Below are 18,838 nucleotides of genomic sequence, written 5' to 3'. Positions count from 1 at the left end.
GCTCCTTTTTTTAAGTTTTCACTGTACTCTTACTCTTCTTTCATAACAATGAAGATGTTACAAAGGTAATCAACAGAAAAGTTAAAATAACCATTTCAAAATTAGGGAAGCAATGGTAAAAGAGGAGTATAAGGAACTAAGCTTGTAGCACGAATACCTGTTCAGAGTACTGGCTTATTGAGGACTCAAAACACAAATTAGGGAGCAAAGCAGAGCTTTTTATTTTAAGATTGTTTCTTCTCTTGTGTGTGTACCTTCTATTTTGAAAAGGAAAAAATAACTGAAAATGGATTATAGAAGTTAAGTCAAAATGAAAAGCTAACCTTCCTCCCATCTAAAATACTATGAAATTATATCAAAGGTATTTTAATCTTCAATAATTACAAGGAAGAGTAGCATCCATGGATGAGATATACTGAGGAATTTCCAAGGAAAGTAAGGAAATAGAAGAGAAGGGAGGGAGAATGGGGAGAATAGAAGTGGATTAGGAAAGAGGAAGTGGAGAGAGTAAAGGGAAGGATATATATAACTTGCCCAAACAAGATAAATATCTCAGACAGACAAAAACAATACAACAGCAATTACATAAACTCTACACTCCAATGCTGGGAACAGCTAAAGGTCGCAACTTGTGTTTTCAAAATCAAAATAACCAAAAGCATCCTAGTAAACCTGGACCCATCATGAAACCATGATAGAGAAATCTCTCTAGAGAGAGAGAAATTATATATATATATATATATAAAATAGGTTGTATATATAATAAATTTATCTATTTGTATGATACTTTCTATTTAAACCAATAGAGAAAAGTAATTGTTCTTAAGAAAGTGACTTTCAGGTGACACAGCAGAAGTGGATAAAAAGAACAAAGAGCTCAGCAATTTTGCCTTAACACTTTAGCAAGGCCTCCAGTTCTAGCATTTCATTTGTTATCTGGAGAGGGTCTCTCAGTTTGTTCTGTCTGAGCCATTTTTGTGCCACAATCCTCAGATCTCAGCCTCCTGCATACCTCTGATTATAGGCATGAGCCATCAGTCTCTTTTGATGTTGGTTATTTTCAAGATGGGGTCTCACTTTATCTCGGGATGGACTAGACTTCAGTCTGCCCATTTTGCTTTCCTTTTTACCTGGGATGACAGATCCATGCCACTGAGCCATGTTCTTCCCCAGTAGCTTGGATGACAGGCATGTGCCACCACACCCTAACACTGGTCAAGATAGATTCTCACAAACTTTTCTGCCCCAGCTAGCTGTAACTTCAATCTCTCAGTGTTTGCCTCCCAAATTGCCAAGATTACAGGCTTGAGACATTGTGTCCCACTTACATTTAATTCTCTGATTGAGGCGTAAAAGATGGGAGGGAGGACTGGAAGGAACTGGTCTTAAAATCCCTGATTTGGGGTAAAGTTGTTTTGGCATCTGAACTGTCAAAGAGTCTCAGAAAGATTCTGATATTAATACCATAAAGCTTATAAGAAAAAGCTAGCAAAGAGCATCTTCTGGTCACAGGTGTTTTACTTCCAAGCTAAAGATCACCGCCACCTCCTGGGGGTTGTTATTACTTTTGTAATGTGGCAACTCATTGTCTTTCAGGGACCACCAGGCCTTGAGGGAGAATCCGGTGTGCAGGGCGAGCCAGGTGCTAAGGTAACTTTCCTGAAACATAAAGGAGAGGTCTCAAAACTGTCAGTACCCTGTACCTACACGTGTCAGTACTGTCAGTACCTACATGTGTCCCATCTTGACAAACGCCATCTTGAAAGCAGGTGAAAAGCTGTGGATAAAAATGAGAAGTATTTTTGCAATCTTATTACTTATGATAGTCTCACCATACTTGGACACACTATTTTAGTGAAAATAATTTTCTTCTACTTTGTTTCTTTAGGGCGATGTTGGGCCTGTGGGCAGCACTGGAGGAGCTGGAGAACCAGGGTTGCGAGTGAGTAGCTACGGAAACCATTGTCATGTGGTGACACACTTATGCCAGAAATTCAAACTTAACAGCCTAAATGACTCAACAAGTACCTTCAAAGACCTTTCTGACACACTGTCTTTGTCATTTCAAAAATTCCCATCAAGCCTTATTTACATTCTAACTTTCTGTCATTTTAAGCCCTAATCACATCTTTTCTTTCCTCAAAATCATGTGTGCTCTGAGGAGCCGTCACCAAAAATGTGAGTTGCTGTGCTGTTCATCGCTAATGGTGGCATTAAGAAATTCATGAACATAACGACTCTTTGCTGGCTAGACAAAGCAGAGGAAGAATTGAGATGTAAATTATGTTTATTTAAAAACACCCTAGAAGTCAGCTACCAGTGACTCCTGCCTGTAATCCTACCTACTAAGAAGTCTGAGATCTGAGGATCACAAAAAGTCCATTAGACTCTTATCTCCTATTAGCCATCAAAAAGGTAGAAGTGGAAGTGGATCTATAGCTCAAATTGTGGAGGGCCAGCCTTGAGCAAAACATTGAGGGGAAAGCACATAGGCCCTGAATACAAGCCCCAGTACCAGTATACACACACACATACACACACACACACACACACACACACTTGTAAATAGCTGTAATTTAACAGTGCAGAGAAATTATAGTAATTCAGACAGTGTTAATTTTGAGCTGTGGTAAGTTGGATTTTTCTAAAATAGTACCCATGATGATCTTAAGAGGTACTTATGCACTAAAAGGCAAGGTAGGGAGATAGATTTTTCCATCTGTTGTTGTTGTTTTTTTCTTTTGTCATTTCAAGGCATGGTGAGTACAAGGTGAGAGTAATGGAGGCCTTGGTAATAAGAGAGATGGCACAACTATTAATAAGTGCTAATTAACTTTAACAGCTCTATAAAATGTTATCTTTGTATAAGCTCCACATCAAGAAAGTACATTCTTCATGTACCATAGCCTTCATCTTTGCTTCTCTGAAAGGAAGAAAATATAGACATCCTGAACATTGGATAGAGAGTTCATAATTGAATCTAGTTGTATTAATCCACATGAATTCAGGATAGCAAAGAACTATATTTTATGAGATTGAATATTTACCTACTTTGAACACATCTAGAGATATAAATTTCCAGAGCTAGCAAGTGAGTATGTTATCTTTAATAATCTGAAATGTGTTAGATTCAGGAACCATCTTGTATGTGGAATTTCCAACACTCTTATTAGCTAATTGGTTTGCAGAACTACCCAAGGCAAATGAAATCATGCTTATTATCCTGTCAAATCCTTTGTAGAGATAAAGTAGAAATAGAAATAAACGAATACAAATCTGCTACTTTCTATAATAAAACAAGCTGAATGACACAAACAAAAACTTAATCTTACTGTTTTGTTTTGTTTTTTTGCTACAAAACAGGGTGAACCAGGAGCTCCTGGAGAAGAAGGTCTCCAAGGAAAAGATGGATTAAAGGTAAATTACACTTTTACTGTTATGTCTAAACTGATGGTCTATGAAATCATTGGTTTAACATCAACCGGGTTGTTTTATTGTGTGCCATAGTAACCTTTCTATGTTTCCTTTAAAAAATCTTTTATTTGGATTGGAGGGTTTGCCAGGAGGAAGAGGACTTCCTGGAGAGGATGGAGAAAAAGGAGAAATTGGCTCACCAGGAACTGCAGGATCCTTGGGTAGACTAGGTCAAATCGGCCTTCCAGTGAGTATTGAAAATGATTTGAAATACTTGTTTTTGTGTATACATACACACATACACACATGTATACAGTTTGACATCATTATATCTACTGAGTGATTTGAGATGGTGATGATGGTTTGTGGGAAGGAGAAAGCAGAAACTAATTATCAAGACTCAAAGTAGAAAGACACTTTTTCTATTAAATCATGGAATTTCTGTCATAAAGTATTTGTTAGGAAATGTCTTATTCTGACTCATGCTTAGTTTGACTGAATATTTTAGATCTTTATTCATAGACATAACATTATTATTATACAGTAATGTGATAGATCCAGAATAAAATTCTTTGCAATCAAAATATAAGCTCTCACTATCTTATTTTAAATGTGTAGCTTAGGATAATCTAATTTAAAGGAAAATTTAAATGTCATAGTGAACAAGCCCTCCATTAAAACAAATGGAAGATGTTAATAAATAATGACACAGTTTTTCCTTTGTTTAAACATTTAACTATGGTATTTGTCATATTCTTCTGGGCAAAGTTTTCAGGTTCTTCTACAAACGACTTGCTGTTCTTTATATTTTTCTCAGTTCTTTAAATATAGAAAGTTACTCTATCCTTATTTCTCTAATGTTTCTTGTCTTTGGAGTTGTGTTTCTTTATTGGGAGTCATCTCTCATAACCCCACCAGAAAATGATTTCCCTGTCTTCTGGACTTTGTTAATCTTCTGTGTTGATGGCAGTATTCAAAGTTGAGCTAGTTGGGTGATGTGTGCTGTAATTTCAGCTCTGCAGAAGGCAGAGACCAGGAGGGATTACAATTCAAGACCAGCCAAGGAAAAATAATTAGTAAAACCAATAGACAAGATATGTGATTCCAGCTGTGTACAAACATAGGTAGAAGGACCATGGTCCAAGGCATGCTCTATGCAAAAACTTAGACTTATTCCAAAAATAAAGCAGAAAAGGATGGGGTCATCTCTCTCTCTCTCTCTCACTCTCTCTCTCACACACACACACACACACACACACACACACACACACACCTGCTTATCAAGCACAAGGCCCTGAGTCCAAATCCCAGTACCATTAAAGAAACTGATAAATATCCAAAGCTAACTTTAACCATGTAGGCCTCTTTTCCCTAGGAGATCACAACTCTTCAATAGCAGATTCTTTCTTTACTTCTTTCAATGAATTGCAGTGTGCCCATGCTCTGTATTTCCACATGGGTGCTCAGGAAAGACAGCAGGACCACTAATCGTGAATTAACTTCATGAAGGCCAGGAGAAAGAGCAGTGATTCACAAAGTTGGTCATCATTATTCATTTTTCTTATACTTTTCTTCATCTGCTGCTAAGCTATAGATTATGTTCTATGACCCAATGCCTACCACAGTCAATTGAGTTAGGTTTGCCATCCTAAGGGGAAAATGACCTCTCTTAGGAAACTTAGAATCTCACAAAGTACATAAGGACTGGCCACCTAATCAGTCACCATTATGCATATCTGAAATCCCTTTATTAGCAATCAAAGAGATCTATAACAGGTGATTATACCAACCATATCCCAAAGTGATGTTTGAAGGATGAGGATAAATCAGAACATTATCTGGGATTTTTGTTGTTGTTGTTGTTTTCAGCATTGGCAATAGAGTAATTTCTCCCTTGAATTTTACCTATTTCTTCTACATCCTTTTCTTAGTCTGGAGCAATGGTGACCAGCATCCTATCATGACATTAGAAAACAAATCTTAAGGAAATTTTCTCAAACCTACTTTGAATATCTTTGGTTCAGACACCAATCACCCAAGCAACATATACTCATTGTATACTCTCATAGATACTTCTGTAATTGACAGGTGGTGTCAGTTCTCATTTCATAACTAAAGAAAAAGCTCAAACTCAATGGAAGCTAAGAGGCTTATACAAGATTGTGCAACAGTAGGCAGGACTGTCTGTCATTCATTTCTTTACTTCTTGTCTCTTAAGTGTCACTATAGTATCTAATTTGGGATTTGCATTTTGCCTTTTTCAGGTTTGATAATTTTCATGTTTTTGGAGATAGTTTATTCTTTTCCATTAGCATCAGGGCTGGACCTACAGCAAAGCAAAGTAACAAATGTCAAGAAATTATCTTCCTGATAATTTCATGGTAAATTTATGATCTTAAGGGATTGCAATGTAGCTCAGTAATAGGCCCTGGATTTGATTGTCAATACCATTTTTAAATGTTTTTATAAAATAAAAAGCCACCAATTTGTACTTGAGCATGAACTTTTCCAACCAACTAACAGAATCTTAAGAGATGATGAGAAGGTGGATATAGAATTAAGAAAAGGAAAGGCTTAAAGGTACCATAACCTAACAAAGCAAGGACTGTCAGGGAGGAAGGATGCGGCATGACAGCTGCTGATGAGGAGAGCAGAGATGAAAAGGGGACTCCAAACAAAGCATGGGAAAAAAATAAACACAGGTTTCATCTGATCCATAATTTTTCCCAGGAGCCGTCCTGCCAGCACACATCTTTGGTGCCTTTTTTAGTAACAACACATGTGTGTGTGTTTTTCAATTCTTTTTTTGTTGTTCTCCTTGGAATTTTAAATGCCTTTCAGCTTATAAACTCAATAAAAATACCATGGCATTTTTTTTCAAAAGAATTTTATGATCCAAGGAACTATTGCTTAATTCTTCCTTGGGCAATGTCACAGGGTTATTAACTTGTATTCTTGCAAAAGAAACAGAGAAAAAAAAACATTTTAAAGCCCCCTTTTCAAGAAAAGAGAAGCTCTTCTTCCTTCCTAGAAGATTGAAAATGAGATCTGAGTTAAAAAATAAGACATCAGGTAACAAATTCCAAATCCAAGCCATGGACTTCTTTAAACAGAAGAAAATACTGTATATTTTATGCTTGAAAAAATATTCAATTGTCTAAATGCATAACTTGGTATGAGCAAAGAGTCAAGAAGCATCTGCAAAGAGACATCTGCCTGACTTATGTCTGTCAGTCTTTTTCTAAAAATTCTACACTGTACTAGCTAAGACCTAACCACATGTGAACATATTAAAATGAAATTGCCTTGTTTTATTCCTTTAGGACAAAATTCAGTAGAGTTTATTGAAATGTAATTTTTGTGAATCTGTTTAAGCTCCTATGAGACATTTTCTTTGGAAACCCTGAAAAGCAATCAGTTGGGAATTTTGGGTTGTGGCATTAAGGGACATTCAGGAGTGAAGGATTATCTACATCCTTATGAATTGCTTTTATGATTCTGGAGTTAGGAGTTTACTCTGAATGAACCTATCATAACACAGCAAAGAAATAGATGCCCTCAAATGACCACTGTGAAACCATTGTTCAACCCCCTTCCCTCTCCCACAGAAGAGCTTTTGGGAAAATCATCCTTTGATTTTGTGTGAACCGTCATATATTCCACAAATAAATACTTTGGAGCTATGCAGAATCTCCAAAGATGGTTGTGTCAAGAGGTTAATTGAATTAGTCTAGCTCTGTTCTTTTCCAGTTTTATATGTCTACTAGTATTGTAGTCATTTTCTGTAAAGATTTTCTTTTTAGAAAAATTGATTCTATGGCTTTAAACAGGATTAGCTTAAATTTCTAAAATTTTATTCATCGTTGTAGACTATGATTCTATGGTTTATTTTTCCATGCATAAACTCAACAAAAATGTTTAGTCCTTTGTATAAGCCAAGAATTCTGCTAAATGTTAGAGTCATGGAAATAATACTAGCAGTGTTGCTGATCTCAGACCTTATAATCTAGAAAAGACTAGGAACAGATTATACTTCGTTGTAGCATGTAATTGATGTAACTTAATAAATTGATAACAAAATGTCAAAGAAAAATAAATAGAATCATGAAAGAAAAGAACAGATTAAGGTAAGAAAACAGTAAATTAATATATTTTCATAGGGCAGTAAAAGGACTTCTCTGAATGAGGGATGTTTATGTTGAAAGCTGAAGAATTAAAAGGAAAGAACTGTACAAAGATCCTTCAAGGTAAAAGAAGCAGCAAGAGCCAAGATGCACAAGTGAGAATGAGCTAAATTGTAGAATACCAAAAAGAAGCTAATATAGCTGCAGCATGAACAGTGAAAAATTCTTTGAGATGTACACAAAGCATGAAATAGAGGGAGATAGGGAGGGAGGGAGAGAGGAAGGGAAGTAGGAAGGAAGGAAAGAAGGGAGGAAAGGAGGGGGCAGGGAAGGAGAAGGAAAGAAGGAAGGACATAAAGAAGGAAGAAGGGAGGGAAGGATGGAGGGGAAGGGAAGGGAGAGGAGAGAAAAGGAGGGGGGGATGGGAAAGGATACCTTGAAGGTAGGAAGCTAATCATGAAATTCTTTTTAAGCCATGTTAAGAAAAGAAAAGGAAAAGAAAAAGAAAAGTTGAGGTTTTATTTAGTGTGTATGTGAGCCCCTTGTAAGGTTTATGCAGAACTTAGTTTCTGATAGGAATCACGCTGTAATTTCCAAGTTGGTTTAACACTGTCTAGGGTTATTGGCTATAAAATCATTAACCATTGCAAGAAAGGAATAAAATTAATTTGAATAGGAAAGCATTTGATTTGCCAAACAAGGCAACTCAATGAAGGAAAAAATACTTCTTTTAATAAATAGTGCTGGAACAACTGGATGCTCATGTGCAAAAACATTTAAGTTGAATATTGCCTTGCACTATACAAATAAACCCAAATGAGTATTAGACTTGAACATAAGTGCTAAAGCCAGAAATGTTCTGGAGGAATACCTGGGAGTAAATCTTCATGATCCTGGGTTATACAAAGCCTTCTTAAGTGACACCAAAGTAAACAAGACAAAGAACAACAGAAAAAAATTGGACTTTATTAAAATTAAAGGTTATTTACTTCAAAAGATAGCCTTAAGAAAGTGGGAAGACAAACAGTAATGGGAGAAAATATTTTCAAATCTCATATAAAACACCTCTATCTCAACTGCTCAACCTTTTGACCATCAGGGAAATGTAAACCAAAATGACAATGATATACCCCTTCATACTGAAGGTGGGCGTGGCTTCAAAAAGACAGAGCCAGAAGCCCGTGGTTTATGCCTATAATCTTTGCTATTCTAGAAGCTGAGCTCTAAAGATCCAGTCCCAGGCAGGATACCTGTTAAACACTTATTTCCAACTAATTACCAAAAAATCTGAAGGTGGAGCTGTGGCTCAAGTGGTAGAGCACTAGCCCTGAACAAAGAATTTCAGTGAAGGCACCCGGGGCAGGGAGTTCAAGCCTCAACACTGACACACACACACACACACACACACACACACACACACACACACACACACAGAGAGAGAGAGAGAGAGAGAGAGAGAGAACAAATATTAATGCAGATGTGGTTATAGAGTGACTAGAACTTTTATATATTGCTAATTGAATAAAATAGTGCTTTTAAACCAGCTTGGCAGTGCCTCAAAATATGAGGAATAGACTTACAATGTGACACATCATACAGGTTCCTACATATATACCTAAAAAAACTGAAAAACAGTTGTTGTTTTTATTTAAAAAGAAAACCTTGCACATAAAGCCAAAGTGAAAACAACCCAAATGACCATTTAATGAATAAATGTGATATGTCCATATAGTGGAATAGAATTTGGCAACAAAAATGGATTTGACATGTTACAACATGGATAAAGCCTTCAGAGCATTTTGCTAGACGAAGGAAGATAGTCACAAAAGACCACCTGTTATATTTTCCCTGTGATAGGCAGTCTCTCAAATCTATACACACAGGAAGTAGATCATCCGTTACCTCAGACGTGGAGAGGAAATAGGTAGGATATGACTGCTTACAGATTCAAGATTTTTTTTTTGGAAGTGATGAAAATGTTCTAAAATTGATTTTGGTGATAGTTGTTCACCTCTATAAGTATACTTAAAACCACTGAATTTTGTGCTTGAAATAGAAAAAATAATTGATGAATACTCCTGATAAAAAAGAAAGTAGATGTGCTATAACACTTCTGAAGCAAAATACACTCTTATGAAACTTGTAATCACTAAATAATCACAAACTGTGCCTCTTATCAATAGGCAACATCTAACTGACTGAAAATTTTCTATTAACGTGGCCTCTATATTACACATAGAAGATATACAGCTGTCTACCATGGCCTATGCCTGTAATCACAGCTGCTTAGAAGGGAAAGATTAGGAAGATTTCAGTTTGAGGCTAGCTTATACAAAAAGTGAGACCTCCATCTCAAGAAATAAGTCAGATGCCTGTGTAACCAACTGTGAGGAAGCTGAACGTGAGAGGATCCTGGTTTGGGGCTGGCCCCAGGCAAACACATGACTCTATACAAAAAGTACCTAAAGCAAAGAAAGGGCTTGGGAATGCTTCAAGTGGGAGAGTGCCTATGTAGCATGTGTAAGGCTCTGAGTTGGTACCTCAATACCAAAAATAAAAAATAAACTCCAGAAGTAAAATAAATAAACTGTATAGCATAGCATTCTGAGCTGTTGGAGAAATCCATTTAAATATGAACATTGTCACTATCTTTCCTGTTTGTATCATGTCCTCCAAACATCTTAGTAACAAATGAGTTGTGGTGAGCACGCTAACATTTCAAAGCCACTAGTTTGGAGTGAAATATTACTTTTGCATTTTAGATTGTGCACTAATAAAATTAGTCTAATACCCATGGAAATGTATACACACTCACTCCAAAATAACTTTTTAAGAGAAAGAAATGTGAACAAAAGAACCAGAGAAGATCTTTCTGATTATGACAGAAGAAAACACTATTGAAAAAGGACAACCCCTTTTCTCCCACATAATGAGTGCTATACAAAATTTTACTGTGTAAAAATTTTCTAGGAGCTACAAGCTAAAGATATTTCCCATTCTTACAGACTAAAAATATTATCAAAATTATTACATTCAGCATTTTATCCACAAACTCAGTTTTCCCAATATTTACAACATATTAAAATATAGTAGATGTTAATATACTTCCAATGTATTCATTGAAATGTTCTTTCCTTACAAGTAAAGAGCTAGTAGATCCGTTTATGGTCTGGTTAAAGCTGAATATGTTACATGTTGTGGTATCATTGCCCAGGCACTGAGTTCAAACCCCAGCACCAGCACAAGAAACACAAAAGATGGTTAAAGGATGAGCCAGATATCAATATCTCATTACTATAATCCTAGATACTCAGGAGGTTGAGGTCTGAGGATCACAGCTCAAAGCCAGCCCGGGTAGGAAAGTCTATGAGACTCTTATCTTCAATTAACCAACTAAAAATCCTAGAATGAAACAGAAGACTCAAGCAGTAGAGCATTATGCATGAACAAGCTATGAGACAGCATCCCAGGCCCCGAGTTCAAGTCACAATAGCAGCACACACATACACACAAAAGCCTTTAGTAAAATTTAATAGCATCGTAGATTCCTTCTTAATAATCAGTGATGCAAAGTGAAATCACAATAACCTATTATTTATGTACTTGTAGATGAACAAATTTTAAGTTAGATAGTATGAAGCACTACAGAAGATGGGGGATAATTATAATCTTTTTTTTTTTTTTTTTTTTTTTTTTTTTGGCCAGTCCTGGGCCTTGGACTCAGGGCCTGAGCACTGTCCCTGGCTTCTTCCCGCTCAAGGCTAGCACTCTGCCACTTGAGCCACAGCGCCGCTTCTGGCCGTTTTCTGTATATGTGGTGCTGGGGAATCGAACCTAGGGCCTCGTGTATCCGAGGCAGGCACTCTTGCCACTAGGCTATATCCCCAGCCCGATAATTATAATCTTAAACACTGCTCTGGAAATGTAAAATGAAAAACTTCTCTAACATTGTTTAGTAAGCTTGAGAATGTACATATGTACCCAGGAAATCAACTCAAAGACATATACTCTATAGGAAGGCTTCACATAAACACCTAGAGGCATGTAGAAGGTGTTTATTTATTATTTCATTGTCTGTGACAGAAAAAAATGAATCATTAGGGAAAAGTGCTTAAATTGTGTTTTGATGACAACATGGATTCCTAGAATAATAAAATGATAACAGGATTTGCCACACTTAATATTTGCAAATGCAAAATGTATATATTGAAAAGTTTCATGAGAATCCATAAAGTATGTAAAAAGATGGAAAGTGATGATATACTACCTGAAATACATAGAGTAGAATAAAACTGTGAATAACTGCATTGAAATAATAAAGAAATCCATGACCATGATTGTGCCTGAGTGGCAAAAGATGATATTATGTTTAGAAAGACATAAATATAAATGAGGCTTCAATAATACATGCATATGTTGATCCTGTTTCCTAAAGTGAGTGGTGAGTACATTAGTGCATTTGTATATGTGTTGCATGATATACTTTAAGAAGTTAGTAAAAAAAAAAACAACTAACATTTACTGAGCTTTTTAAAATGCTTTTTGTAAGCTTTCTCTCATTTAATCTTTATAACCCTTCTAATAGGTTGAATTTGATCTCTTTTCTATGGGAAGGAAACATGTCTTTATAAATTAATCTTCCAATTGCTGTACAGTTAGTAAATATAGAGTAATCTGACTGCTTAAAACACTCATCTTAATCCTCTGTGAAGATTAATTAGCCTCTTTTTTAAAAAGGCTTTATTGGCTACACCAGTCTCAAGATACTGCAACTATCATTTCTACCTCTGGATGAAGCTGTAACTTCAACTATAGAACATAATACTTCGGCCTCTCAATTCAGTTACTTTTTGAGACTCAAAGAACATTTGTTCCAGAGCACAGAATATGAGTCATTTCCTTAGGTATCTGTTTATTCACTCAGCAAATATTTATCAAGAGCCTACATAGCACAGTGGTAAACCACAATTTATTTCTTGTCTGCATCAGTCTGCCAAGCACTGGGGACACAAATTTGAAATTTCCATTTTCATTTCCAGCTAATGAAAAAAAATGTTGTGATTAATTATTAGCCATTCTAGAACTTGCAACCAGGCTTACTATTGAATCTCATCATTGTAGATCTGAAAATTCATATGTCATCCCCCTTTTTACTTTATAAAATGTATATATTAAAAGCTTTTACTCTACTTTGGCTAAACCAAGTACCATTTGAAATGAAAATATTATTTTAAGCCATTAAATGTGACTACTTCCTTTCTTCTCATATTTCCTTCTTTCCACTCATCCACAGCAAATCAAAAGCATATCTTTTTAATCATCTCCACTTTAATGAGATGTTGAAATTTTTCCCTGACTCTATGATAGACATTCTTAATAATCCTATTCTTTTAACAAGGTGCTAAGTCCCCAGTAGCTCATAAGAGTACTGAAACAAATGCATTTGGGCTTACTTTAACTACATTCTTGTTGGTTAAATTATTTATAGTGAAACTAAATAATTTTCTTTCTAAAAAATGATTTATTTTTCCTATCTTGACCAGTTTGTGTGAAAACTTCATAGCTGGTAAGTGACAGCTCTGCCTCTAAATAACTAGGGCCTCCTTGTGAATAATTACATAAATCTAATATTGCAGAAAAGTGACCGTCCTTCAGTTCAGTGAATTTCTGCTATAAGTAACCAGGCATTCAACTCTGTTCTTTAATAATTTTTTATATTGAATATTCAGGGACCAGAAGGAATCGTGGGAACTCCAGGACTAAGAGGCCGTCCAGGAAAAAAGGTTTGGTTTTTTTTACAACATTTTTTTCTTTTTTATTGTCAAAGTGATGTACAGAGAGGTTATAGTTTCATACGTTTGGCCTTGGGTACATTTCATGTACTGTTACCTCCTCCCTCATTTGAGTGCTTGGCTCAAATACATGAAGCCCTGGGTTCAATTCTGCAGCACCACATATACAGAAAACGGCCAGAAGTGGTGCTGTGGGTGAAGGGGCAGAGTGCTAGCCTTGAGCAAAAAGAAGCCAGGGACAGTGCTCAGGCCCTGAGTCCAAGGCCCAGGACTGGCCAAAAAAAAAGTTATTTTACATTCTTTTACAACATTTTATGAGAGATTTCTTTCTTCTTATGTGCCCAGAGTGTCATAGAATGCTGTGGTATCTTTATTGGTACTAGATACAGAAGTACTAAGTATTCACAAATTTTATTTTTAAAGATATCCTTAAACTCTGATTCAGGGAGGCAACACTGCTGTCCATGACTTAACCAAGTCAGGTGAGAAACTCACAGGCTAAAATAAAATAAAACTTTGTACCTCAAATAGGTAGGAGTAGTTAAAAGAATAGAAAAAAAGCATCATATTCTGTGTTTTATTTTTGTTCTCAGTAAAATAAAAAAGATATATAAATTAACATTTAATTCCAGTTAGGAATGCATATTATCTAGATGATTTGTAAGAAAAATTCAGTTTGTAGTTTGAATAAAACTTGCATTGCTTGCGTTTGCCAAAAAGTCTTTTAACAAATCATAGACAAAAAAGAGATAAACTAAAATTATTATACAACTTGTGCTGTTTGAAAACAACATTAGTAAAGTATTTGAGGGAAAGATATGACTAGAATTGTTTCTGCAGTAATTTGTTTTTCCTAGTTGAAAATTATGATTGAGTTTTATCTTTCTCATTTAAGAAGAACCAGAAACAGAATGTTTGTCATTTGTGTTTTACCCCCCAAAATCATATACTTATAAAATTCTATTGCAGTGCAGTAAAGAATTACCTTTGTACAGAATCAGTACTTTGTTTTAATATTGACACAAAAGAATAGTTTTCTAAACATTCTATGACACTTCAGAATATAATTATAATTAAATATAATTAAGTTCAAGGCATACCATATTCTAGTCCCCAGAATACAATTCTCATATACAGATAATCTCACATGTCATTATTATGCTCAGAAGTTTTTAACAGTAGAAGTGATTGTTTAAAAAAGAGAGAGAAATGAAATAATCTTGATACCATTTATATCCATGAGAACTCCAATTCTGAAGTCTCTTTCATCACACGTTGTATCATATCTCAATATTATGGCTGCAATATAATTTAATGGTTAGAGTGGCTGTCTGAATTCAATACCCAGTACTGAAAACAAAATAAAACAAAAACACCAACCAACCAAGAACCCAAGATATCCATGGTAAAATTAACAGGTCTTTATAACAACCTGTGTCCCTAGAAACCTAAAGTAAAGCCTATGGGCCATAAAGGATATTGAAACATCCTTTTATTTCTTTATTGCTTTGGGTTTTTTTGTTTGGTTTGGGTGTGCTTTTTTTTCTGAAAATAGGCTGGTTCCTACATTTGGAAAATGAGTAAAAGTAATCTTAGTTAAGAGCAGCTGTATTTTGCTGCTAGAGAAGAGCCAGTCGATGTAATGGAAAGCAGAAGGTGGTCAGTTTTCAGAACATTATGAAATGATAAAAAAATAATGATACAGGTTTTTTTGAAGGCATATTTTAGGCCAAAAACTAATGTCCCTAAACATACATAACTGAACACTAAGCCTTTTTTTTTTTTTTTTTTTTTTTGGCCAGTCCTGGGCCTTGGACTCAGGGCCTGAGCACTGTCCCTGGCTTCTTCCCGCTCAAGGCTAGCACTCTGCCACTTGAGCCACAGCGCCGCTTCTGGCCGTTTTTCTGTATATGTGGTGCTGGGGAATCGAACCTAGGGCCTCGTGTATCCGAGGCAGGCACTCTTGCCACTAGGCTATATCCCCAGCCCAACACTAAGCCTTTTGTTGCACTAAACGTGTTCATGCTGAAATGGCCTCATAAGGTCTATGCTTTCTCATGATAATAATACATGCATACATATAGACTGACACAATTATATAACAAAATATAAAGTCAAGAAATGTTTACTACAAATGCAAAATGAGCACTAGATGTCCCTTGGTTGATTGGTCAGATTTTTCATATTAGGGACCAGTCATGATAGCATACACCTGTAATCCCAGCTCCTAGGGAAATGGAGACAGGATCACAATTCAAAGCCAGCCTGGGCAAAAGTCTACACAACCCTCTCAAAACACAAGTTAGGTGTGGTGGTACACATCTGGAAACCCAGCTAATCAGGAAGCAGAGATAAGAATGTATCTATCCAAGCCAAACTTAGGCAAAAAGCATGAGACCCTATTTGAAAAACAAACTAAAAACAAAAACAAACAACAAAAAAAACAACTGAGGTCATGGCTTAAGTGATAAAAGCTTGCCTAGCAAGAGTGAAGCCCCAAGTTCCATTCTCAATACTGGCAAAGAAAAACAAAAGTATCTTTCTAATTGCTTTTCCGAAGTTACTTTCATCTGCTAAATAACTTGTGCAATAATAATAATGCATTCATGTTAAGGGTGGTCAATGGCACTGTTTACTTAAAGCAAAATTAGTAATTTACAGAATTTTGCTTCCTGAGCATTCTCTGGAGTCATTCAGGTATATTTTAATTAATCTAAGTAGGAATTTGTTTTTGCTTACTTTTCTCTCATCAACAGGGTGAGAAGGGACAAATAGGACCCACGGGAGAAGTTGGAAGCAGAGGTGCTCCTGGACAAATTGGAGAACGTGGTCCTAAGGGTGCCAGAGGAACTAGAGGTGCTGTGGTCAGTATTTGGTTTGTTTCCAGAACTGAGTCATTATGGATGGAAAGAAACATGTCCGTGCCCTTAATGCTTCATCTCCTGATTACCTTTACAGAGAAGGCAATAGTTCCATTGAAAGCCTATCTCCATGGGATGTGGAGAATTGTAAGCATTCCACACCACTTAAATAGCTTAGTGGTTTCTGGACATGAAAAAGTCAGGGGAAAAAAACTAAAAATTGAAATAAAATATGAAATGAGGTTTTTACAAAAATCAGATTACAACTCCTAACCTAAGAAGAAAAGTTTATATGCCTAGCACTTAAAATCAGAACTTAATATCTGTTTAAAACTAAATTGCACTGGTTAGCAAATTGCTTCAGAAATTAGATTGACTTGAAATTAGTTTTCTTTTTATGCTTGAACTCCTCAAACCTTGCCTAGAGATTATTTTTCTAAGCAGTTATTATAACTCTGCATAACATCTGTTACAGCATTAATCTTTTGCATGAACTTTGCATGAGGTTGGGAACAGTGTTACATGATAACTCTCAAGGTTTACCTGTAACAGCAGAATGGAACTGCTGACCACTTTGAGGCCTGTTCACAAAACCATAGCACAAAAGACATGCAAAATAGTCTAACGTTCTCCAATTTAGCCTTCTGTTGCATGAACTTATTTACAAAATGCTGGTGTATTTCTTCATCACCATTTATATGTCACCAATGTCAGACTTTTCACAAAGGTCTTTCAGAGAGCCTTGCATAATCTCTTTGTTGTCTGGGGAAGGATTTCCTCTTGGATTCATTATAAGCATTACATTAGTTACTGATATCGTATTACGTCAAGTATTACTTCCTTTAATTAAGTTACTAAGAAATTCTTTCTCTATGGATTAGATGTCAGAAACATTTAATTATAAATAAATATGTGAATTGATATATCTAAATATAACTTCCTTCAAAGTAGACTCCTACTTTGGATTTTTGCTACAAATTTTTCACTTTTCAAATTTCGGCACATTCACAAAACTACCTTTCTAGAGAGTTTTCAAAAACTCTGTGCCCACCACCTGTATTTCATGTTAATCTGCTTGTTGTATATCAGCCTAATAAATGAGAGAATATTTCCCAATTTTCTTTCTTGTTTCCATTTTTCTGATTATAATTAAGTAATTTACATGTTTTCACCCCTTTGGAAGTTGCTTATTCATATATTTTCCATATTTTCTATGGTATTTTCTTATTGATTTCAACAACTTTTTACATATATTAAATATTAATATTGCTTTGTTAAATATGCTGCAAAATATTACAAATGTTTTCATTTCTGTAATTTATCTTTTGGCTGTATATAATATGTACAAATTGTGCCAGTTCTCTTATTGAAAAGGCAATCTATTTTCCACTTTTTTGAATTGCTGCTCTTACCTTAAACTAAACTCTCAAATGTTCATGGGTCTGTTTTCATCTCTTGGTCTTTTAGTCTCAATCTATAGCACATTATTTTATTTCATCATATTTTATTTTATATTTATTATTACATTACTATTTATTTGTTATAGTCTTTTGAGATCTGTGAGAGCAAATACCAATAATTCAGTTTTCAGAAAAGTGCAGCTCTCACTATGATAGCCTCTCATGTGAACTTTAGAGTCAGCTATTTCTGTAGAGAAAAATCATTGTTCTGTGTACCTAGATCTTCTTATATATCCATCAATAAAATTGTTATTTTTCTTTGATCTTGTGTTTTTCTTATTCAGGTTTAGTCTTAGTTTCTAAAGAGCTTTATTCTCAATGTTTATATAATAAGTTAGAGTTGCATCATTTTGTTGGTTCTGTGAAAAAATATATGTTTTCATATTTTGATCTTATACCCATTTCAGTAAATTTAGATGGTTATAGATTCTTTAGGTAAATTATAATATCACCTTCCCTATCCCTTATTCCACTGACTAGACTTTCTAAAACATCCATGAATAGACGTGATGATAGAGGAAATGTCTTATATCTGACTTTAGTGAAGAGAAGTCCAGGATCTCATTGTCAAGTGTTGTTTGTCATTGATTTTTTAATATGTCCTTCATCACTTTAAAAGAATGTTTTCTATCCTTAAATGTGAGTGTTAACAAGGGGACAGTGACTTTCACTGTGCTTTTACAATATTGTTTAGAAAAATCCCATGCTTCTCCTCCTTTGCTAATATAAGAAAATTCATTAATGAATTTCCAAAATAGATTCAGCGATGAATTCCCATGAAAGAATATCTTAGGCCTATTTATAGTAATCTTTTGCTGCTGCTGGAGTCATTCACCTAATATTTGATTTAATAGATTTTTTTCATTTGTTACATTTAACGTATCTTAATAATTCACTTTTGGATCTGTCTTTGTAAGCAAACTAGGCCTGTTGGTCCTTTGTTTTTTAAATATACAATATCCTTTTTTGAACTTAGGTATAGCAGTTGAAAGAGTCTTTTACAAAATGAGTTAAAGTTTTCAAATTTTTGCTTACTTTTTTTCCAGTATTATTACAGATAAATAAGTAAGCAACTCTCACCATCTCTTTTTCCTTTCTACTCTTTTCTTCCTTTCTTCCTCTCTCCTCCCAGGAAATAAAAGCATATATCATTCATCCATCCTGACCTAACGTACACTAGCTTTGTT

The 18,838-nt window shown here is 35.2% G+C and overlaps 1 protein-coding gene across 1 annotated transcript in view; it reads left to right on the top strand.

Annotated features, from left to right (window-relative positions):
- The window catches only part of Col24a1 (collagen type XXIV alpha 1 chain), a 265,766-nt gene that overhangs the window by 170,135 nt on the left and 76,793 nt on the right, over window positions 1-18,838 (top strand). Inside the window, exons 33-38 of the mRNA XM_048352139.1 lie at window positions 1,597-1,650; window positions 1,889-1,942; window positions 3,364-3,417; window positions 3,554-3,661; window positions 13,268-13,321; window positions 16,087-16,194. Of these exons, the coding sequence (XP_048208096.1) occupies window positions 1,597-1,650; window positions 1,889-1,942; window positions 3,364-3,417; window positions 3,554-3,661; window positions 13,268-13,321; window positions 16,087-16,194 (432 nt within the window). The remainder of the gene's footprint in view (window positions 1-1,596; window positions 1,651-1,888; window positions 1,943-3,363; window positions 3,418-3,553; window positions 3,662-13,267; window positions 13,322-16,086; window positions 16,195-18,838) is intronic.

The sequence above is a fragment of the Perognathus longimembris genome, chromosome 7 (assembly GCF_023159225.1).
Source record: "Perognathus longimembris pacificus isolate PPM17 chromosome 7, ASM2315922v1, whole genome shotgun sequence".
Classification (NCBI taxonomy): Eukaryota; Metazoa; Chordata; class Mammalia; order Rodentia; family Heteromyidae; genus Perognathus; species Perognathus longimembris.
This window is presented reverse-complemented; position numbering and strand designations above follow the sequence as displayed.